The 24,270-nt window shown below is 45.5% G+C and overlaps 1 protein-coding gene across 18 annotated transcripts in view; it reads right to left on the bottom strand.

The window, feature by feature from the left end:
- Nucleotides 1-1,336: 1,336 nt before the first annotated feature.
- ZNF821 (zinc finger protein 821) overlaps nucleotides 1,337-24,270 on the bottom strand; it is a 26,473-nt gene continuing 3,539 nt past the window's right edge. For 4 of the 18 annotated variants that reach the window (XM_023210331.3, XM_023210333.2, XM_023210332.2 and 1 more), the window contains exons 3-8: nucleotides 21,594-21,710; nucleotides 9,776-9,901; nucleotides 6,771-6,916; nucleotides 6,004-6,108; nucleotides 3,448-3,614; nucleotides 1,337-2,329 (exon numbers count right to left, since the gene is read on the bottom strand). In XM_023210331.3, the coding sequence (XP_023066099.1) occupies nucleotides 1,675-2,329; nucleotides 3,448-3,614; nucleotides 6,004-6,108; nucleotides 6,771-6,916; nucleotides 9,776-9,901; nucleotides 21,594-21,633 (1,239 nt within the window). In that variant the 5' untranslated portion in view covers nucleotides 21,634-21,710 and the 3' untranslated portion in view covers nucleotides 1,337-1,674. Of the gene's footprint in view, nucleotides 2,330-3,058; nucleotides 3,241-3,447; nucleotides 3,615-6,003; nucleotides 6,109-6,770; nucleotides 6,917-9,756; nucleotides 9,902-10,006; nucleotides 10,222-21,593; nucleotides 21,711-22,999; nucleotides 23,118-24,270 lie in introns of those variants that run through there. The other 14 variants (XM_023210336.3, XM_023210337.2, XM_023210335.3 and 11 more) reach the window with 8 other exon arrangements.

The raw sequence follows: 24,270 nt of genomic DNA, 5'->3' as shown, positions 1-24,270 counted from the left end.
TACTTGGGAGGCTGAGGCAGGAGGATCACTTGAGTCCAGGAGTTAGAGGTTACGGTGAGGTATGATCTTGCCACTGTACGTGACGTAGTGATATCCTTTCTCAAAAAAACAAACCCCAGGCAGGGCGCAGTGGCTCACGCCTGTAATCCCAGCACTTTGGGAGGCCAAGGCAGGTGGATCACCTGCGGTCAGAAGTTCAAGACCAGCCTGGCCAACATGGTGAAACCCTCTCTACTAAAAATACAGAAACTAGCACGTGCCTGTAATCCCAGCTACTCGGGAGGCTGAGGCAGGAGAATCACTTGAACTCGGGAGGGGGGAGGTTGCAGTGAGCCAAGATCACGTCATTACACTCCAGCCTGGGCAACAGAGCGAGACTCCATCGCAAAAAACAAACAGAAAAACCCAAAAAACAAAAACAATTCCTAGTTTGGTGGGGGTCAGTTGACACTTAAACAGCCTCGGACCTATGGAGGTCAGAGAGGAATCCAAGTTTCCCTGTTAAGATATTGGAAGAAGTCCACATTCCTGGCATAGTTATTTTTCTGGCTACAATTTAACTAGGGCACTTCCTTCTGGACCTCAAGATCTATAATTATCTAAACTGAACACAACCTTTGGTGCAGGCTAGGAAGGTTCTGTGCCTGTTCTGTACCATCACAGAAACTTTTTAGAAATGACCTCAGCTCTTGCCTCCTCCATGGTTTGGCAGCCATACAACCTGCCAGAGTAATCATTTTGCCCTAGCCTTAACCACCATTGACCTGAGCTCTTACCACCTTACTTCTGGATTTTCTTCAGTGAGCTTATTTTCCTGCCTTGCCTCTGGTGAATAAATAAAACATAAATAAAATGCAAACATGAGTTTCTTGGTGCTGTGGACCTTAATATTGCAGCTATTTCTATGAGCCTATTCCTAGATGCAGCTGACTACTGTCTAGAATTGTAAATGTTCAACAAACAGTATTGCTGGGAAAAGTTGCACACCTAGTTGAAGGTATTGCATAGTCTTCAGAAAACACCAGTTATGAGGACAGACTTCTGAGTTTGGAAAAGGGAAGCTAGGTTTAAATAGCCCTTGGGACCACAGGTATCTTCATTATGGTTGTGGGAATAATCATCACAGTCAACATCGGTTCTTTCTTTGGCGTCGTGCTAATTCCTTGGCAACTTGTAAAGACCCAAATGAGGACCTCTGCTTGGACAGCCTAAGCTGAGGAGCACCCTCCCTAAGAAAAGGACAAGCCACCAGAAGCCACTGTCTGAAAATTTCCACCCAGGTTTCTCCTAGATCACTTCATTTGCTAGAATGACATTGAGAGAAAAGCAAGAAAGGGGCAGTAAAGATAAAATTAATTTATTTGACCTCACAACTTCATGGGCCATACAGGAGCCCCACAGTCCTAGAAGCACGGCCTGTGGCAGTGGGCTGGGGAGGCCAGTTCTCTGGACTGCCTGCTCCCTTGTCCAGAGCTGCCTTGGGCCAGGTCCCTCCTGACCCAGTCATCCTGCTCCCACATGCAAGGGCTGCTCAGGTCCACCTGCAACAAACCCAGGCCTGCCTCTGGCAGCAAGGACAGGGCCTCGTGGGTGGCAGCAGCACTGGTCCTCGTGGCTGTGGCTGCGGGTGGGTGGGTAGGTAGGTGGGGAGGAGGGCAGGCAGGAGGGTGTGGTTCAGTGCAGAGAGCTGCTGTTCTGCTCTTCAAAGGCCATCTTGCCCAGAAGTTGGCTGTCCAACTCCACCCCACTTACAGGCAGCTGGAAGAAGTTCATTTCAGCTGCTAAGGCTGCCATGGCAGAAGGGTCCTGGCCAAACTGAGCTCGCAACATCATGTCCATTTTCTCCAGTCGCCTCTTGAGCCGCTTGGCCTCTCGCTCTCGGATGAGCCGGGCCTGCCGCTTTTCTGGGGTTTCGTTGGCCCGCTTCAGCCTCATGGCCTCCCTATCCCGCTGCAGCCGGCGTGCCCGCTGCTCATCTGTCTCCTGCATGCGCTGCAAGCGCTTGGCTTCACGGTCCCTCATGCGCCTCACCTCCCGCTCCTCGGGGGTCTCATTGTCCCGCCGGCTCTTCTTGGCCGTGCGCTCTCGTTCCAGCCGCTGCAGTCGTACTTCCAAAGGCTCATTCTGTCGACGTAGGGCCCACTTGCGTACACTGGGAGTCTGGGCTTCCAGCAGTTTACGGTAGGCAGCACAGTTGTTGCACACAAGCAGAATTCCAGCAGGGTATACTGGAGGACTAAAGGCAATGTCCTTTCCCTCAGCACTGGAGGGGCCTTCATTGTGGACTGTGGGTAGGGATTCCATATTGAGTACTTCAGGAAGTTTCTCACTGGAAAGCAAACATTTTGGATGGTTAGTGTTTCCTTCCAGCAAGAGTTGGGACTCCAGCCCTGCCTTATTCTTTTCCTATGAGGCCAGTGGCTCCACGTTCACCACACGGGGTCAGTTTGAATGGTTGGTGGACCTCTTCTACTGCTCCATCCCTTCTCTTTGCTCAAGAGTTGTCTACCAACTCTATTTTTTTTTTTTTTTTTTTTTTTTTGATACACAGCCTCACTCCGTCGCCCGGGCTGGAGTGCAATGGCACGACCTCGGCTCACTGCAACCTCCACCTCCTATGTTCAAGCCATTCTCCTGCCTCAGCCTCCTGAGTAGCTGGGATTACAGGTGGCTGCTACCACGCCTGGCTAATTTTTGTATTTTTAGTAGAGATGGGGTTTCATCACATTGGTCAGGCTGGTCTCAAACTCCTGACCTTGTGATCCACCCGCCTAGGCCTCCCAAAGTGCTGAGATTACAGGCGTGAGCCACCGCACCAGGCCGGGTGTCTACCAACTCTTAAAGCCCATCTGGAGTTAATGACTGAGCCACCTGCCACAGCAACGCACCAGAAATCAGACAAACCCTTGGCGTTTTCACTCAAGTCAGAATAATGGTTTTGATAAGAGCTTTGCAGGGGCAGTCCTGCTGTGGGAATGGAGGCTCCTGGAGGTGGAGACCTCCTTCAGGCAAGGTGCAGGCCACCAACTCACCTCCTTCCCGCGCACTGCCTGCATGCAAAGGCAGACACTGCACTGTACACTAGACAAACGGGACGAGGACACAACGTTCCAGTCTTCCTAGGACACGGAGGAGACTGCGTCCTCATGCCAGGGTCCTCTCCACCCTATAACTTCTTTCTCCATGCTTTATCATGAGTGTTCTTGGAACTGCCTACATCGCTTTCTAGTTGAAGATATTCTGATGGGAAAAGAAACGGGAATTGATTTTCCTTTGGGGCTATGTGATGGAATAGGCATATTTCCTAGCCTTCTTACTTGTACTTCCAAGGAGCATGCATCAGCTGCCTTTGCATTACCTATGCCTAGCCTTCGCTTTGACTTCAGAAAGCAGAACTCACACCCAGTAATTTGCTCCCAGCACAACAGGGATAGGTGCCCAGCTGACCTGTTAAAAGTGGCATGGCTGGTGAACCGGGCTCCACACACAGCACAGTTAGAACGCTGGTCCTCCGAGTGGATTAAGAGGTGGCGACCCAATGACCCCGGGGAGCTAAGGGCCCGGCCACAGACAGGACACATGTAGCTCTTGGCGCTCACCACTGCTGCAGTGTGCTGTAAAACAGAGCCTTGATCTGTCAGTCTTGTGCTACCTCCAGGACAATCTGCATCCACTTAGAAATGACTTTTGGGAAATGTCCCCTTTCTTTAGTCTCAGAATAAGGAACTTGCAAGTATTCTGTTTAGCCCCTAGAAAAGTCAGTCTCTTATATTAGAGGCCCTGGCCATTTAGACCACTGCTTAGATTTCATTAGCTTGAGCTCTGCCTACATTCTGGGACATGTGGCTGACTTAAGGAACAGTGGGGGCCAGGCACGGTGGCTCATGCCTGTAATCCCAACACTTTAGGAGGTTGAGGCAGGTCGATCACAAGGTCAGGAGTTCGAGACCAGCCTGGCCAATATGGTGAAACCCATCTCTACTAAAAATACAAAAATTAGCCGGGTGTAGGGGGCCCGTAGTCCCAGCTACTCAGGAGGCTGAGGCAGGAGAATTGCTTGAACCTGAGAGGTGGAGTTCACAGTGAGCCAAGATCATACCACTGCACTCCAGCCTGGGTAATAGAGCGAAACTATCTCAAAAAAAAAAAAAAAGAAAGAAAAAAAAGAGCCGGGCGCGGTGGCTCAAGCCTGTAATCCCAGCACTTTGGGAGGCCGAGACGGGCGGATCACGAGGTCAGGAGATCGAGACCCTCCTGGCTAACACGGTGAAACCCCGTCTCTACTAAAAATACAAAAAATTAGCCGGGCGAGGTGGTGGGCGCCTGTGGTCCCAGCCACTCGGGAGGCTGAGGCAGGAGAATGGCGTGAACCCAGGAGGCAGAGGTTGCGGTGAGCTGAGATCCGGCCACTGCACTCTAGCCTGGGCGACAGAGCAAGACTCCGTCTCAAAAAAAAAAAAAAAAAAAAAAAAAAGAAAGAAAAAAAGAAAGAAAAAGAAAAGAAACAGTGGGGCCCCAGGGCCCTCTTCAGAGCCTGAGAGGAATTCATGTCTCGAATAATTTCTCTCTGTCTTCCTGGCTCACACTACGCAGGTACAAATACGTGTTAAGGGAACAATAAAGGCCAAATCTTGAAGCTGGCCTAGAATACTGGTACGCAACAGGTATTTATATCTTGCTTTCTCAATCTTCTGAAGATAGTCTTCTGAAGAAATACTGGTTCACACCAATTTTTAACATACCATTTGTGTTAACTAATTTTTTTTTTTTAGACGGAATCTCGTTTTGTCACCCAGGCTGGAGTGCAGTGGCACAATCTCAGCTCACTGCAGCCTCCGCCTCCCAGGTTCAAGCCATTCTCCTGCCTCAGCTTCCCAAGTAGCTGGGATTATAGGCGCGTGCCACCACAGCTGGCTAATTTTTTTTTATTTTAGTAGAGACAGGGTTTCACCATGTTGACCAGGCTGGTCTTGAACTCCTGACCTCAAGTGATCCTCCCACCTTGGCCTCCCAAAGTGCTGGGATTACAGACATGAGCCACTGCGCCTGGCCCATGCTAACTAATTTTCTTTTCTTTAACACAAAGCCCTCATTATTAGTATACATTAGTTTATATTTCATTATTTAAAATATGCATTAAATAATTTAGAAAAAAAATCACTTAATTTTCACAGTGTGTCTGCCCGGAACCCCAGAACGTGTTTATCTAATATATCTCATGTATTTTCTAAAATGTTGGAAGCTTGGAGCAGAATCTTTTTTTTTTTTTTTTTTTCTTTTTCAATACAGTCTCACTCTGTCACCCGAGCTGAAGCATGATCACTGCAGCCTCAACCTCCTAGGTTCAAGCTATCCTCCCACCTCAGTCTTCTAAGCAACTGGTACTACAGGTGCATGCCACCATGCCCAACTAATTTTTAAAAAATTTTTTGTAGAGCTGGGGTCTTGCTACGTTGCCCAGGCTGGTCTTGAATTCCTGAGGTTAAGCAATCCTTCCCACCTCAGCCTCTCAAAGTGCTGGGATTCTGGGTGTGAGCCACCATGCCTGGCTTTGGGCCGAATTTTTTTTTTTTTTTTTTTTGAGACAGAGTCTAATTCTGTCACCCAGGCTGGAGTGTAATGGTGTGATCTTGGCTCACTGTGACCTCCACCTACTGGGTTCAAGCGATTCTCCTGCCTCAGCCTCCCAAGTAGCTGGGACTACAGGTGCATGCCACCACATCTGGCTAATTTTTGTATTTTTGGTAGAGATAGGGTTTTGCCATGTTGGCCAGGCTGGTCTCGAACTCCTGACTTCAAGTGATCCACCCGCCTCGGTTTCCCAAAGTGCTGGGATTACAGGCGTGAGCCACTGCGCCCAGCCTCCCTAAGACGAATCTTAATGGAAGCGACAACCCACGACTCCTTCAGGAGCCAGAGAGAGACAAAGGCCAAACGGGGATCTGGGCTACAGACAAGCTGCCCACACTCGTGTTCCAGAGCACACAGCTCCCCGAAGCATACCTGGTACACATGAGCGATCAACTGCTCCCGGCTCCCGCAGTCTAGCTGGCAGAGGGGACACTGGCAGAGTTCAAGCAAGGGGTCAGAATTCAAATTCCCTGTGACCTGTGATTCAACAAATAGGCAACTCATTAGGACTATTAGGACTCATCTCTTCCCTACCCCAGCTTTTTAAACAGGGTATCCTGTTAAAAGGAACCCAGACTGATGGCACATGTTATTCTTAGTTTCCCATTGTGGGCTGAAGGAAAAAGTAATAGTTGAAAGGGAATTATGGCTTTCAGCCATGAGGACACAGGATTGCCTCAGAGAGAGTCAATCTATTTTTTCCCTGAACATAAACTCTGCAGACAGGGGTAGTGTTTTTCCTATCATGTTCCTTTCAGGAATCCTCAAGAAACAAGTTAGTGAGAAGGTGGCACTCCAGGTGACACCTTGACTGAGATTTGCAAGCACATTTAAGAGTCCACCTTGGGAAGTCAGCTTTCTACTTCACCAAAGTAGCTCTCCTGTCTGGAAAGGCGTGGGGAGCTGTAGGAAAGAGAGCTGTGCACGAGCGCAGTGATTCATGGATGGAAAAGGAAAGCTGAATGTGGCGAGAACCGAGAGTCTGAGGTGTGGGTTCTGGTGCCATGAAGGAAGAGGCCTCCTTTGCAGGCCCAGGAGACCATCAGAGGCAAAGACTGTGCCACAGGGGTGAGCAACATAAGGGTAGGCAGAAGGATAGGGCATTGTTGGACCTGGACCCAGGGGCCATTGTCACTTGCCTCGTGCTCTACCACTTCGTTCCCACCAACAGGCTGTTGTGTATTTTCTAACTCTTTCTCCACTTTGACCACCCCTCCATCTTCCTCTGATGTGTGGGAAGAGACTTCATCTTGTGTGGTCTCCTCTTCATCACCCTCACTGTCACCTGGAACATACAAACTGGTCACTTGTTCTGATTTTTGCATGAATACATCCTGAGCTGCTCTCCACCCTACAGTTGGCAGTTATAATAGAAAACATTTTCAGATCTTCCATAATATAGTTTATATAGTTTTTTTGGGGTACATATTATGTCAAGTGGAAACCAGCTATAGCTGTCATTTGTTATGCCATATACACGTAAAGGGAAGATGTGAGGCAAAACTGCATTGGAAATGGTTACTGTGCCCTCTATATGATTATGAAAATAATCTTCCTGACTCATGGTTTTCAAATATCTCACACTTCAAATCACACCTCCCCAAGCACCTTACCCCGAGCTCCTTCCCACTGTACACCGCCTCTGACTTACCAACACTTTCCACTGATTTCGCCATGAGCCCTCCGCACAACTTCTCCATGGTGTCACTATACTATTCTACTCTGAACCCCACTGATCTCTTCTTTCCCAGCCAACCCCAAGGCAGACTTACAGAAACATCAAGTTTTTCTTCCCTCTTACCAGCAAAGGAAGCAGTAGGAAATTAGTTTGAAATGATGTCACTTTATAGGGAAAGGGCTGCTCATTACAGTGGAAAAATTAGCACAGCAACCAACCTCAGGCACTTTGCAGTGGTATCCGACTCACTCGGTTCTTACTCTACTATTGTAACACGGCATTCTGAACTAAGGAAATCCGTTGTTTTTGTTGATGATTTGGATTATCTGATGGGTAACTCCATGCATTAAGTGGAAGGAACGGGCCATTCTTTAGGATGAAATGTAATTTATTGTGACTAATATAGGAATTGAGTTAAGTTTTAGTTTTAGGGGTAGGATGTGACTTTGGGGAGGTCTGCCTATGGCTGGGGAATCTGCAAGGTTTATGTGAGCTGATTTTTCTTCTCTATTACTTATAAAATAGAAAATGAAAAAGGATCCGGAAAACAAGTAACAAATGCAGTTCTTTCTGAAAGGGAAACAAATAAAGTGCTAGTACCTTGAAGATCACAAGAGGTAGCCAAGCCTAGGGAAGCTGTCACACTCCAGCCCTATCTTAACCCCACCTGGATCCTGGACTTTTGGGCCTGATGTGAGCAAGAGAGAAATATAGGGCAGAGTCTCACCAGGCTGTCCACATGAGACTCAGATTTCCTAGCTAACAGTGCTGCCTGTCTTCCTACTACCCCTTGCATAATATCTAAATCCACTAGTATGTGAGCAACACCCCTTATATTTCCCTTCTTCCTTGGCAAAACTAGTTACACTCCCTTTCTTCATGAGAAGGTCTAACCAAATCATCTGCTAGTAGTTACATGTGTCCTTATTAGATACTCTAGGCAATTGGTGGACTGGATTTAGGGCCTGGAAAGAGCTATGGTTTGTGTGTCTTATTCCCCAGCCCAAAGTTCCTTTCATTTGAATCCAACTCAATAGTGAAGGATGGGCACAGATTAGATCACACCATGTTTTCTCACCAGCTTACTTGAAATACTTGTAAACGTAGTATAATATAAAGTGATGTATCGAACATATTTTTGTAATTTTGCAATAATCTAAATATATCTCGCTACTAGAAAATGTTTTTAAAAATGTGTACTGTCTAGAGGGATAGTACATCCTTCAGAATGGAAACCTATTAGACTTTTGCAGATATTGTAATTCCTACTCAAGAAAGTGGTGGCTTCCATAGGTTTGGGTTCATTTTTCTGTGCCCGAGCAATTAACTGCTAAATTATTTTATGTTGTTGATGTTGATTAATTATTAGCTTGGGTGGAAACAAGTTCCTAGAAGGTTACAGAGTCCTCTCTCCGTTTTCACCCAACCCAGCCTCAAATGTGATAAAAAATTGGAAAAGTCATTCTGAATTCATACTAATAAAAACCTATATCAAATAGATGAGGTGGGGAAAGTGCTGAAATCTTCCTAGGAAAACACATCTCAAGACGTGTTTGTTCAGACAGGTCACAGGACAGACGTCTAGACAATCCATGAGGCTCAACTTATAACAGCTACTGTCTTAACCACAGGGATTTTCTTAGGGAACTGGTATAGGAAGACCTTGACGTTAGCATTTTATACACTGCATAACCTCATTACTAAGCAAATCTTCTTGTTTAACATTAAAACTGGGCCTTCAAGCAAGGTTTCATTAATGCCACCCTTATATTTTATTGATTACAAATACATAGATCCTAGGAGACAGGGATTTTTTTCTTGTCATTTGACCTAACCCAGGGACTGCTAGAGCACTATTTATTCCTGTATCATTGCCTATCACAACCAACAAACCTATCTGCATGTGGCACTGTGCCAAGTACTATAGTCCATAAGCTAAAAACATACACATTGGCCAGGCACGGTGGCTCACACCTGTAATCCCAGCACTTTGGGAGGCCGAGGCAAGTGGATCACCTGAGGTCGGGAGTTCGAGACCAGCCTGACCAACATGGAGAAACCCCGTCTCTACTAAAAATACAAAGTTAGCTGGGAGTGGTGGCGGGTGCCTGTAATCCCAGCTACTCAGGAGGCTGAGGCAAGAGAATCGCTTGAACCTGGGAGGCAGAGGTTGCAGTGAGCTGAGATCACGCCATTGCACTCCAGCCTGGGCAACAAGAGCGAAACTCCATTTCAAAAAAAAAAAAAAAAATTAGATATATATATAAATAAAATGCCAAACCTGTCCTCTTTTTCTGGATAAACATATGCCCACACACCTTAGACCACCTTTGGGGACACTGAAGAGCCACATATCTCCTTTTTCATGTCTTTCTCCCAACCCCCATGCACAATCCCCAGAGCACACACACTCTGATAATTCTTCTCCCATTGCCCTGAGTCATTACCAGAAGGTGCAGAACTCACTGCTACTGGAGTCCTGATCTCTTAGTTGTTGGATAGCTTGTCGCTGACTGCCAAGGTCTCCAGGAAAATCAGTTTTCATCATCGCCTGGCGGGCTTGCTCTTCTAGCCCAGCAAATACTTGATCCCCTGGTGGTCACAAGGAAAAATAGTCAGGCCACCAGCTGGGCAGCATATCCCCAGGCAAGCTGGTTGGAAGGTCAGACCATTCAAAAGTAGGAGACAGGCAGGTACCCTGTGGTGGAGTCATTCATCTCCAAGTCAGCTTGCTGCCTTCAACAGCTTCTGGGTGCAGCTGCTCTTCCTGGGCAGTAAGCCAGATGCTCTAGAAAGCATCACTTGCTCCTCTTAAATCCTCCTAGTCTTGACTCCTTTCAAAAGGTGATCAACTTGCTACTTCACAAATGTAACTGCAGACTGTCAAATCCATTTACAACCTTCCATCAGGACTGGGAGGATAGAGGCAAGAAGGGGCAAAGTGATGGGATAAAGACAGGGCAACAAATCTGGGCCAAGTCTCTGTACCTTAATGTACTAGCATTATGGTCTTGACTCAGTGTCTTATCTCTGACTACAAACAAGTGCTTCAAATCATCCTTCTATTTTTTTTTTTTTTTTTTTTTTGAGACGGAGTCTCGCTCTGTGGCCCAGGCTGGAGTGCAGTGGCCGGATCTCAGCTCACTGCAAGCTCCGCCTCCCGGGTTCACGCCATTCTCCTGCCTCAGCCTCCAGAGTAGCTGGGACTACAGGCGCCCGCCACCTCGCCCGGCTAGTTTTTTGTATTTTTAGTAGAGACGGGGTTTCACCGTGTTAGCCAGGATGGTCTCGATCTCCTGACCTCGTGATCCGCCCGTCTCGGCCTCCCAAAGTGCTGGGATTACAGGCTTGAGCCACCGCGCCCGGCCCAAATCATCCTTCTAAATAACAATCTCTCTAACCCCATCTTTCATCCACTCTCCTTCCAAAACATACTCTGGAAGTTCTTCCTTGATTTTCTTTCTAATGTTTATCATAATTAGCCATGAGAAAATTAACAACCGGTTGATTAGTAGACTAGAAGAATAGATATGAACTCACTTCTGCAGAAGAACAAACTTCCTGAAACACACTAATTTACAACAAAGAATATTCATGTAGTCTTCTTGGCCCATTTTTTTTTTTTTTTTTTTGGAGACAGAGTCTCACTCTATCACCCAGGCTGGAGTGCAGTGCCAGCGCCCACCTCCATGCCTGGCTAATTTTTTGGTATTTTTTAGTAGAGATGGGGTTTCACCGTGTTAGCCAGGATGGTCTCAATCTCCTGACCTCATGATCTGCCCACCTCGGCCTCTCAAAGTGCCGGGATTACAGGCGTGAGCCACCGCGCCCGGCCAGTCCAGTTTTTTTTTTTTTTTTTTTGAGGCAGAGTCTTGCTCTGTCACCCGGACTGGAGTGCAGTGGCCGGATCTCAGCTCACTGCAAGCTCCGCCTCCCGGGTTTACGCCAGTCTCCTGCCTCAGTCTCCCGAGTAGTTGGGACTACAGGTGCCCGCCACCTCGCCCAGCTAGTTTTTGTATTTTTAGTAGAGACGAGGTTTCACCGTGTTAGCCAGGATGGTCTCGATCTCCTGACCTCGTGATCCGCCCATCTCGGCCTCCCAAAGTGCTGGGATTACAGGCTTGAGCCACCGCGCCCGGCCTTTTTTTCTTTTAAATGTAGTATCCCAAAGCCCCGAACTGATCCTTGATTTTGCATTTACTTCTCGTGACCTCTGCTTGGGATCCATGTGGCTACTGAAGAGTTAGTATAGTGCCTTTTTATTTCCAGGAGACCAGGCATAAGGAGAAAACAGAGTTGGGTTTCTTGAGGTTTCTATTATCTCAGTCAGAGTAGAAACTACAGTCTCCATTCACCAGCCAGCAAGAGGGAATAATAAAAAGCCCTAGTGAAATGTCCGACAATAGCCAGGCCCTTTCTTGCTGAAGAGAGGAAGGAAAGTACACAGGCTCAGGTTCTGAGATTAGATACAATGATGTGGGAGGAACTAAATGGTGAGCTGACCTGCACTCCTAGACCTTGGGGAGTGAAAGACTTGATGTGGAGTAGGCTTCATGTGATCCCCTGAGTCATTCGTTCAGCAAATATTCATTGGGCATCTATTATATACCAACTACCAAACACTTGCAAGTTTTAGGCTCTATGGTAAGTGTTTTATAGTTATCACCTCACCTAAATTCTCTGCAAAACTCTATGTGGTAGGTATTACTACCTATACTTTACTTAGGAGAAAACGAAGGTTAACAGTGGAACCAAGTATTCAAACACAGATCTAACTCTAATGTCCTTCTCCATTTTTTTCCTTTTTGAGACAGGGTCTCATTCTCTCCCCCAGGCTAGAGTGCAGTGGTGTGATCACAGCTTACTCGAGTCTCAACCTCGCAGTCTCAAGCAATCCTCCCACCTCAGCTTTCAGAGTAGCTGGGACTACAGGTGTGCACCATCATGCCTGGCTAACATATATATATTTTTTGTATAGACAGGGTCTCACTGTGTTGTCCAGGCTGGTCTGCAACTCCTGCTCTCAAGGGAACCCCCTACCTCGACATCCTAGAGTTTTGGAATTACAGGTGTGAGTCACTGCGCCCAGCCTAACGTCTATATTCCTTAACTGCCTTCTAGTAGAGATGTAATTAGAAGTTTAGAAGCTTCTTCACATGGTTTTGCTAAAAACAAACACTTACCTCTGTGTGAGAAAGGCTCAGATCCTATTATTAGTGTTTCCTTCATACCATGAGAAACTGATACATACAACTCAAATAGCAAAAGTATGTTATCAGGGCCAGTATATGACCAAAGGAAAAACGATGGTTCTGATATCACATCATGAGTTATCATGCTTGGATTCGAGTAACTAACATTATGGCTGTTATGACTCATACTGTGATTGGGAATGGAGATTGTTCATGTTAAAGTGTACTCTTAGCTACCTATCCCTCAAGGAAAGGGAAAATAAGCTGTTTTAAGTCCATCTTCACAATATCCAAGATGACACATTGGATATAAATCACTGGGTAGAGAAAGCAAAAAAATGAATTCAGTGGGGAGTACTTCCTCATCCCTTTGCAGAAATGAAATACTTAATATCTCCGTGTTGGTTACAGTGCAACAAGACCAGGGCCAATTGATACTTTCTTTTTTCTTTTTTTCTTTTAAATGAGATAGAGTCTCAGACTGGAGTGCAGTGGCGTGATCTTGGCTCACTGCAGCCTCTACCTCCTGTGTTCAAGCGATTCTCCTGCCTCAGCCTCCTGAGTAGCAGGCATTACAAGTGTGTGCCACCATGCCCGGCTAATTTTTGTATTTTTAGTAGAGATGGGGTTTCACCATGTTGGCCAGGCTGGTTTTGAACTCCTGACCTCAAGTGATCCACTCGCCTTGGCCTCCCAAAGTGCTGGGATTACAAGCATGAGCCACTGTGCCTGGTCAAGGGCCAACTGGAATAGCTACTGAATTCTTTGGGGTAGGTGCATGTTTTCAGACTTAGGAGCTATAGGAAGACATAGCACTAAGGAACAAGTTATATACTAGCATATAATTATCAAGGGGAAGACCTTTCTCATCAGCGACACTTCTGGTCTCCAAAGAAACTTAGAAACCAGCTAGATTTAGAACATACTAAGAATAAACATTCTATCCTCTTTCTTGGATTCACCATTGGATTAGTAAAAATACATCTAAAAGGATATATGCCTTTCAAGATGAGTCAGTAATTCAGTTTTGTCTCCAACTTGAGCTCAAAATTTATTTTCTTCTATTGATGTTGTCTAAATATTGAGGCTTTCATGGAAGAGAGGAGTCTGTTCAATACAACTTGCCTATCTAGGACTCTTAGGCAATCTCACCTGGTGTAACTGGGATAAGTTAATTCTATCATTCCTTTTTGGCACTTTGGAAAGAAAAGCTTGTGCTCTTATATTTTAGTCTATTCCTGACTTGGGAAAAAGAATAAGGTGAACTTTATTCCTCAGGACTATTCCTATTTAAACATCAACATAAAGCAAAATACATAAAAACCATAAAAAAGAAGCCATTTTAGCAGACCTCATATGAAAAGATATGTGAATTATCTTCTACTAGTTACTGTTTACCTAATCTCCAAATAAAATTCTCCAGAACTATCCCTTCATAAGAAGGGAGTGAGACTTGCTAAAAGCATGTCATGATAACTGCCATATAATGTGATCCATGGAGATACTAGTGATAAAGAAGTGTTACAGAACTGCCTATTTTTATAATGTTAGAATTATTATTCCCTTCTGTCTTGAGACCTTTGGAGTAGGTTTTAAAAAATTCTCTGGTCCCTAGATATTAATGTAGGGCAACCATCTTATTTAATATGGGTATTTATTTGTCTATTAATAGCTAAGGGTCAGCTACACTCCCACAATAAAAACCAAGGTGCTCTCTCTCTCTCTTTTTTTTCTTTCTTTTTTGGATACAAAATCAAGAAAATACTGTTTGTCTGCGATTTGGTTAAGGTTTTTCTTTTTTTTGAAACAGAGTTTTGCTCTGTCACCCAGGCTGGAGTGCAATGGCGCAATCTCAGCTCACTGCAACCTCTGCCTCCTGAGTTCAAGTGATTCTCCTGCCTCAGCTTCCCAAGTAGCTGGGATTACAGGCAAGCACCACCACGCCCAGCTAATTTTGTATTTTTAGTAGAGACGGGGTTTCTCCATATTGATCAGGCTGGTCTCGAACTCCCGACCTCAGGTGATCCACCCGCCTTGAGCTCCCAAAGTGCTGGGATTACAGGAGAGAGCCACTGCGCCCGGCCAGGTTAAGGTTTCTCAGACCAGATAAGAACAAGGCCATGCAAGCAAGTTTGGAGAACAGATGAGAGGAATGAGATGAAAGTTATCAGAAAGGCAAAGATTTTTACAGTTCTCTCTTGGGTCCTCGGTGCAGTTAAACAAATGTTATTTCAAGCTGACTACAATTAAGTAAAGCAGCTGGAACATTCTTTAAGAGAGCAGATAGGCTGGGCGTGGTAGCTCACGTCTGTAATCCCAGTACTTTGGGAGGCCGAGGTGGGTGGATCACGATGTCATGAGATCGAGACCATCCTGGCTAACATAGTGAAACCCTGTCTCTACTAAAAAAATACAAAAAATTAGCCAGGCGTGGTGGCAGGCACCTGTAGTCCCAGCTACTCAGGAGGCTGAGGCAAGAGAATGGTGTGAACTCAGGAGGTGGAGCTTGCAGTGAGCCAAGATCGCGCCACTGCACTCCAGCCTGGGTGACAGAGCGAGACTCTGTCTCAAAAAAAAAAAAAAAGAGAGCAGATATCCAGTTCAGGAAAAATGAGCTAGTATTGGGAGTGAGGAGCTTAGGATTTCATTTGTAGCTGACAGTCTTTGTAACCCACAGTGCTATCACAGGTGGGGAACACAGCCATTTAGTTCACGAGGATGCTAACAGAATGAACAAAAAAAAACAAAGTAAGTTGCGCTTTTTATAAGAGAAAGGACTTCAAAAGCTTTTATTCTTCCTTCTCTTTGTAAAGCTTTTAGTTGAAGCTGAGAGGTTTTAAGTCACCCATGTGTTTTGCAATCTGAAAGCAAAAGTCTCTCAAGTAAAAGAAGTTTTAATTTTCTTAGTGGTTTGGTTAGTTCAAACACACTAAATGAAAGTGTGCAAGGGACTATATTTTCAGCCTTTCTACAAGTAGTTGACAGAAATGTGTACTAAGGGCTGGGCAAGGTGGCTCACGCCTGTAATCCCAGCACTTTGGGAGGCTGAGGCAGGCGGATCACTTGAGATCAGGAGTTTGAGACCACCCTGGCCAACATGGCATAACCCTGTCTCTACTAAAAGTACAAAAATTAGCCGGGTATAGTGGCGAGCGAAAGTAATCCCTGCTACTTGGGAGGCTGAGGCAGGAAAACCGCTTGAACCCAGGAGGCGGAGGTTGCAGTGAGCCGAGATCACGCCACTGCACTCCAGCCTGAGCGACTGAGCGGGACGCCACCTCAAAAAAAAAAAAAAAAAAAAACTGTACTCAGAAGGGGTAAAATGGGGAAGAAGGTAGGGAGAAGATCTAAAACAGATTTCAGCCCATCAGCAATTTTTCCGTAACTAAGAACAATTTTGGGCTTTTATTCCAAAGTCTATTAATGAAGTGAACTGGGCAAAATATAAGAGTCTATCTAGATATTTCTGAGGAAAGGATCATGCCAGTGATTTAGACATAAAAACAGTCCTGATAAAAACCCAGTGAGTACCAAAGCAGCTGCCCACTAGCTTCTAATGTGGATCCATCAAATGTTGCTGGGTTACAGCCTGTGGGATTGTTTTTAAAAAATATATATATATATAGAGAGAGAGAGAGAGAGAGAGAGACAGGATTTTGCTCTGTCACCCAGGCTACAGTGCAGTGGTCCAATCATGGCTCACTGCAGCCTTGGACTCCTAGGCTCAAACAATCCTCCCACCTCAACCTCCTAAACTATTGGGATTACAGGCATGAGCACTGTGCCTGGTTAATTTTTAAATTTTTTTGTAGAAATCAGGTCCCACTATGTTGCCCAGGCTGGTCTCGAACTCCTGTCCTCAAGCAATTCTCCCATCTCAGACTCCCAAAGTGTTGAGATTACAGGTGTGAGCAACCATGCCCAGCTGGAATCCTTTTTTTTTTTTTTTTCCCGAGATGGAATTTTCCTCGTTGCCCAGGCTGGAGTGCAATGGTGTCACCTCAGCTCACCTGAACCTCCACTTCCCGGGTCTAAGCGATTCTCCTGCCTCAGCCTCCCGAGTAGCTGGGATTATAGGCGCCCGCCACCATGCCCAGCTAATTTTTGTATTTTTTAAGTACAGATGGGGTTTCACCATGTTGGCCAGGCTGGTCTTGAACTCTGACCTCAGGTGATCCACCTGCCTCGGCCTCCCAAAGTGCTGGGATTACAGGCATGAGCCACTGAGCCCGGCCTGGGAGTTCTTAATATATCCCTTTAGGTGGCCTATTAGTTTCATGCCACACGATCTTTGTCTTCCCAGAAGGCAGATCTAATGAAGTTCAGCTATTACTCTGATCAAATGTCAATTAGCTTTGATATTTAAGCAAAGCTTAATGCAGACTTTCCTGCCCTGCAGACCTTGAGTTCATTTCATTTACTTTATTTTGTGTATTTATTTTTTGAGACCAAGTCTCACTCTGTCGTCCAGGCTGGAGTTCAGTAGCGTGATCTCAGCTCACTGCACCTTTGCCTCCTGGGTTCAAGCAACCCTCCTGCCTCAGCCCCCCAAGTATCTAGGATTACAGGCATGTGCCACCATGCCCAGCTATATTTTTGGATTTTAGTAGAGACAGGGTTTTGCCATGTCGGCCAGGCTGGTCTTGAATTCCTGACCTCAAGTGATCTGCCTGCCTCGGCCTCCCAAAATGCTGGGATTACAGGTATGAGCCACCATGCTAGGCCCCATTTCATTTACTTTTAATAGACAAGCAGCATTAAATTAAATATATTTAGTTGGTTCCATTTCACTGCAAGGTGACAGGAGACTCACATGGTCAGAAAATGAAATTACATATTTCTACTTGCCACTATTGTCATGCACAATGAAAAGATGATTTTGTGAAAAGGGTAGGGTCAGCTTCAGTCCCCAAATAACAAATAAATAGAAGGTCCTCTGAAACTAGCAAATCTCAGTGTCTTTTCTTCTTTAGTCAAGCTTAGTGTATCACCTGCGAAGTCTTCGTGGCTCCCTGATCAAATGCGTCACTGAAAACAGCCCCTCCCGAGGGGTCTGCTCTTTAGTTGTAGCTGAACATCTGTGCTCATAGCCCCACAGTAAAGGCCCTTGTAATGGCCACCTCCGAAGAGCCTGCAAAGTCCCACCTACTCCACCTCAAAACAATGTTCTTTCGCTTGACTCTGCAACTTCATTTCTGAAACTGTGGATGTGTGATATTCTCCCCACCTCCATGGCCTGTTTTTCCATCTGTTTTTCCTTTTTTCCCTTTTTTTTGAGATGGAGTCTCGCTCCGTCGCCCAGGCTGGAGTTCAGTGATGTGATCTTGGCTCACTGCAACCTCCACTTCCCAGGCTCAAGTGATCCTCCTACGTCAGTCCCCGGAGTAGCTGGGATTATAGGCGTGCCCCACAATGCCCAGCTAACTTTTTTTTTCTTTTTGAGACAGAGTCTCGCTCTGTGGCCCAGGCTGGAGCGCCGTGGCGCAATCTCGGCTCACTGCAAACTCCACCTCCCAGGTTCACACCATTCTCCTGCCTCAGCCTCCCGAGTAGCTGGGACTACAGGTGCCTGCCACCAAGCCTGGCTTTTTTTTTTTTTTTTTTTGTATTTTTAGTAGAGACAGGGTTATACCGTGTTAGCCAGGATGGTCTCGATCTCCTGACCTCGTGATCTGCCTGCCTCGGCTTCCTGAAGTGCTGAGATTACAGGCTTGAGCCATGGCGCCCGGTGCTAATTTTCGTATTTTTAGTAGACACAGGATTTCACCATGTTGGCCAGGGTGGTCTCAAACTCCTGATCTCAGGTGATCCACCCACCTTGGCCTCCCAAAGTGCTGGGATTACAAGCATGAGCTACCACGCCTGGCCTCCATCTATTTTTCAACTCCATTACTAGCTCATCTTGGCTTTGACTATGGTGCAGGGAGATAGAGCTGATGGATATATGCTATGTGGGCGTAGGCACTGGCCACACAAGCCTGAAGTGGCTCCCCTGGCCTTACTACAATCACACCATCACCCTACCAGCAACTTTCCTCAAATCTAATCAGGCTCTTGGACAGATGGCTTTGTAGGTGAACACCCAACTCCTACACTTGCCTTGTTTGCGAACCTATCATCTCTATTAAGAGTACGTTTCCAGATGCCTTCTTGGGGGTCACACTTGTGTCTATTTATTTATTTATTTATTTGAGATAGGGTCTTGCTCTGTTGTCCAGGCTAGAGTGTAGTGGCACTATCTCGGATCATTGCAACCTCCGCCTCCCGGGTTCAAGCGATTCTCCTGCCTCAGCCTCCCAAGTAGCTGGGATTACAGACACCCGCCACTGCACCCAGCTAATTTTTGTATTTTTAGTAGAGATAGGGTTTCAACATCTTGGCCAGGCTGTTCTCAAACTCTTGACCTCATGATCCACCAGACTTGGCCTCCCAAAGTGCTGGAATTACAGGTATGCACCACCTGTGCCCGACCACTTGTGTCTTTTATCAACCAGAGTGGAGAAACAATCCTAAACCCCTGGGATGGATGGCCTATGCTAAAATACTTCATTTTTTTCTTTCTTTTTCTTTTTTTGTTTTTGGAGACAGGATCTCACTCTGACGCCCAGGTTGGAGTGCAGTGGCATGATCTCAGCTCACTTCAGCCTCGACCTTTTGGGTTCAACCGATCCTCCCACCTCTGTCTCCTAAGTAGCTGGCACTACAGGTGTGTGCCACCATGCCCAGCTAATTTTTGTATTTTTGGTACAGATGGAGTTTTGCCTTGTTGCCCAGGCTGCACTTGAACTCCTGGCCTCAAGTTATCCTGCACTGGCCTCCCCAGGTGTTGGGATTACAGGCATGAGCCACCGAGCTCGGCTAAAGAGACTTCATTTTATCTTCCTTGACAATCCTCACGTGCAAGCCCGCTGCATTTTGCTGTTTTAACAGCAATTCCTAAATCTTCCCTAAACCACTCATCTGTATATTAAGTAGCCTTTGCACATCCGCATTCCAGAATATACTCCTAGAAGCATCCAACTGGCTCCATTTTATACTTTTCCAGGACTTAAATAGAAGAAAGATTTGTATATGGAGGTTTGCTATTATAATCTCATTAATGTATAAAATGTCAAAACCCTCTTAATTCCTCTGTTCATACTATTTTGTCTTCTACTTTTAAAGTAACCCAGTAAAATTCAGATAAAGTGCATAGTGCCTGGGATATAGTGTTTTGGATTTTGTTTGTTTTTTTGAGATGGGGTCTCACTCTGTCACCTAGACTGGAGTGCAGTGGCATAATCTTGGCTTACTGCAGCCTCAAGTGAGACTTTAATGGAGTCTCACCATGTTTGCCCAGGCTGGAGTCAGTGACATGATCTTGGCTCACTGCAACCTCCACCTCACAGGTTCAAGTGATTCTCCTGCCTCAGCCTCCCGAGTAGAGTAGCTGGGATTACAGACGCCTGCCACCATGCCTGGTTAATTTTTTTTGCCTTTTTAGTGGAGATGGGTTTTTCACCATGTTGGCCAGGCTGGTCTCGAACTCCTTACCTGAGGTGATATGGCCCACCTCGATCTCCCAATGTGCTGGGATTACAGGCGTGAGCCACCGTGCCCGGCCACTATTTGTCTTTTTAACGAACATTTGGGTGGGAATGCTTATCTTCCCAGATCATAAGAAAATGGCTAATTATCTCAAATCTGCATAGATATTAATGTCAATTTAAGAAGGCACTTTTTGAACACCTTCCATAAGCAGTGCTAGAAGTAGAGAGGATATATAAGGAAACACATATGGCACATAGTCTCTGCCTTCTAGAATTTCACTATGCAATTACTGAAATAAAATATGCACCAGGTGCAGTGGCTCATACCTGTAATCCCAGCACTTTGGGAGCCCGAGGTGGCCAGATCACCTGAGGTCAGGGGTTAAGGCCAGCCTGGCCAACATGGTGAAACCCTGTCTCTACTAAAAATACAAAAAAATTAGTTGGGCATGGTGGTGAGCACCTTAATCCCAGCTACTCGAGAGGCTGCGGCAGGAGAATCACTTGAACTCGGGAAGTAGAGGTTGCAGAGATCACACTGCTGCACTACAGCCTGGGTGACAGAGTGAGACTCTGTCTCAAAAAAAAAAAAAAGAAAAAAAGAAAGAAAGAAAAGAAAAACATGCACGTGAAACTGTTGAAAACAACACAAGGTAATAGCGTATACTTGGTCTTCTGGTTTCTAGCCTCTCCCTCTTGTGATCCATCCCACAAATTGCTTCATAGTACCAAAACGCTGCATTCTAAATGTCACTCCCCTCTCCCTGCTTAAAAACCTTCAGTAGCTCCCTACAGACTACAGAATGAACTTTGAACTTAGCCTGGCATTCAGGCTTCCACAGTGTAGAGTTAAGCATCTCTAAGCTCACATCTTCTGACTTTTGAACAAATGAAACCTCTGCTTCATACAAAGTCTCCTTGTCCTCTGAACATGTAGATTCCCGCTTCTGTCTTTGCTCACTTCACTTTCTCTACCTGATGTTCCCTCTCCCTGCCTCTTGTTTTTTAATTTTTTTTCAAATCCATTTCTACCCTCTAAGGCCCAGCTCAGGCGCATGGTCTAGAGGCTTTTCCATTAAGCATTCCCCTTGCTACTTCAGTCCACAGGGCTCTCTTAACTTCCTTCCTCCTAACTTCTCTAGTACATAAAATCTGCAGCATCTGTTTGGCACTTAACATATACTATCCTTCATATTTATATATCTGAGGTTACAATACAGTCTTATAAATCTTGTATTATTTTATAATCTAGCACAAGGATCTGCACAGAGTAGGTATCTTATAATTGTTTGTTAATGTGATATTAAATATAAATCAAGTGCATATACCCCTAAGATAGGTTTTCAACACCTCCCCCAGCAACCGGACACACTTTAAATCCATCATATCCAACATCTTTAACCCTTTTTCTTTCTTTTTCTCTCTTCTGCTCAGTAAACTGTGTTTTACATTTAACCTTTTCTTCTTCACAAATTAGTGTGAGCCTCTCCCCTAAATTCAGGTTACTCTTCCATTCCACCCCTCAGCATTCCCAGGTTCCAGAAGACAAAGTCCGATACTCACAGTGAACTTTATTTGGATTCGTCTGTTTCCGACGGGACATGTTTCCCTGATGCAAGAGCTCTGGTCTTTCCCAGTTTCACGACTGGATATGTTACTATCTCCTTGCAAGATGCTAACCTACAATAAAAAAGGTTATTGTTAGCACATGTCATTTTCCCCAGCACTTACACAAAATTTAAAGATAAAGTGTCTTTAAAAAACAGCTCCTGAGCATATAGAACTCACCAGTTATAAATAATTGAACAATGAAAGAAAGAGAAATGAATAAACCTCTAGCCTAATGTCAAGGTCCCAGAAAGTTTAAGAGGGACTCCCTCGGAGGATTTAGAGAATTATACTCTAAATCCATCTTTGGAATCCAGAATACTGTTAAGTGATCACGATCAAGGTCACAGGATAAAAGAGGAAGCAAAACTCAGGCAACCAGAGTTAGAAGTACTATGGGCTCAAGGGGATAACCCCCATGAATTGCAAAACGAAGCAAAAGGAAGCCAAAGAGGGTGGCAGCTCTCATGTCACATGCCCACTGGAAGTCAAGCCCTGCAGTTGACAAGAGCGGATTTTTCATGATGTTATCTTGCCTAGTGGTAGCAAAGGCATCACATCCCTGCGAAACAGAAAATGTCTCAAATAGGCATCTGTAAATGAGAACAGCACGGGACATAAAGCCTCTATCTGGTGATAAAGGTGCAATGCTGCGCTGCACTGTGGATGACATGGCACCAGGCAAATCAACCTTCTAATGTTGAAGATGGACTCTCACCAGAAGAGACAGATGCCATCCACATTGATGAGTACTAATTCAACACCCCGGTGTGGAATATCACCTGGCTCTCCTCACACATTCCAGAGAGGTGGTCAAAGTTAATAACTTTAGAGGCTCTTCTCAATCTAGCCTCTGGATAGTGAAGAGACCAGTGGGAGGAACAAAGAGAAAAGTTCCCCAAATGAAAAATGCTGCCAAGACGTACATCTGCTCCCCACCCCATATAGGAAGGGATATATACGTAAGCCTGAAGGATCCTGATGAACTACAGAAAGAGGGCCCCAGCCTTAAGCATTGTTAGAGAATCCGAAATGGATTAGTATTGATAGCTGTGACATTGTCTTAGAAAGATAGAGTAAATAAAGACATAGAATAAAAACAGATTGTCTTTCCTACCAAAGACAGGAATATGGATCCGGTCACACTCGAAGTTTTCTTTCAGTTCCTGCCTTGAGTTATACTCACACTGAATAAGCAAATATAAAATCATAGTTTATTGCCTTAAGAGGAGTTATGGGAGACTACTGCTAGCTATACTTTGTACTCTAGCTAATGAAGACTCACCTCCTGTTATGCCAACTAACTCCTCTATGTAGCTAGAAGAACCTCAAACCTATAATCAGATCCTGCCTCCCCTTACCAAAAGAAGAAAGAAACCGCAAATGGCAAAGACAGGCCTCCACAGGAAGTGGCAAAGGAAGCAGCTTTCAGGCAGTCTTCTACCATATCTGCATATCAAACACAGTTCTTTTCCAGACCTTTAATTGAAAACAAAACAAAACAAAACTCTAAATGTATACAATAAAAATCGATTTTACCTATTTAGAGGGCAATATACTGAGTGCTGATAGTGTATGTTCTCTAAGTTTTGTGTATGACATTTTTTTCTAATCAAGTAGTTGTTTTATTCATAGAAGCAGTGAATGAATATCACACTTCGGATTTCCTATATGTGTGTGGAATCACCAAGTGGAAAGGTAACGAAATGCAGGCTCTATTAATATTTTAAAAAATATGGGCCGGGCGCGGTGGCTCAAGCCTGTAATCCCAGCACTTTGGGAGGCTGAGACCGGCAGATCACGAGGTCAGGAGATCGAGACCATCCTGGCTAACATGGTGAAACCCCATCTCTACTAAAAAATACAAAAAACTAGCCGGGCGAGGTGGCGGGCGCCTGTGGTCCCAGCTACTCAGGAGGCTGAGGCAGGAGAATGGCATAAACCCGGGAGGCGGAGCTTGCAGTGAGCTGAGATCCGGCCACTGCACTCCAGCCCGGGCGACAGAGCAAGACTCAAAAAAAAAAAAAAAAAAAAAAATATGGCCAGGCACCATGGCTCACACCTGTAATCCCAGCACTTTGGGAAGCCAAGGCAGGCAGATCACTTGAGGCCAGGAGTTTGAGACCAGCTTGGCCAATATGGTGAAACCTCTACTAAAAATACAAAAATTAGTTGGGCGTGGTGGCGCATACCTGTAAATCCCAGCTACTCAGGAAGCTAAGGCATGAGAATTGCTTGAACCTGGGGAGGGGAGGTCACAGTGAGTTGGGATGGAGGCACTACACTCCAGCTTGGGCGACAGAGTGAGACTCCATCTCAAAAAAAGATAAATAGCTGCCAGACGTGGTGGCTCTCGCCTGTAATCCCAGCACTTTGGGAGGCTGAGTGGGTGGATCATCTGAGGTTGGGAGTTTGAGAACAGCCTGGCCAACATGGTGAAACCCCGTCTCTACTAAAAACACAAAAACTAGCTGGGCGTGCTGACACATGTCTGTAATCTCAGCTACTCAGGAGGTCGAGGCAGCAGAATTGCTTGAACCCGGGAGGTGGAGGTTGCAGTGAGCCAAGAACGCGCCACTGCACTCCAGCCTGGGCGACAGAGCGAGACTCTATCTCAAAAAAAAAAAAAAGG

This window comes from Piliocolobus tephrosceles, chromosome 17 (assembly GCF_002776525.5).
Source record: "Piliocolobus tephrosceles isolate RC106 chromosome 17, ASM277652v3, whole genome shotgun sequence".
NCBI lineage: Eukaryota > Metazoa > Chordata > Mammalia > Primates > Cercopithecidae > Piliocolobus > Piliocolobus tephrosceles.
This window is presented reverse-complemented; position numbering and strand designations above follow the sequence as displayed.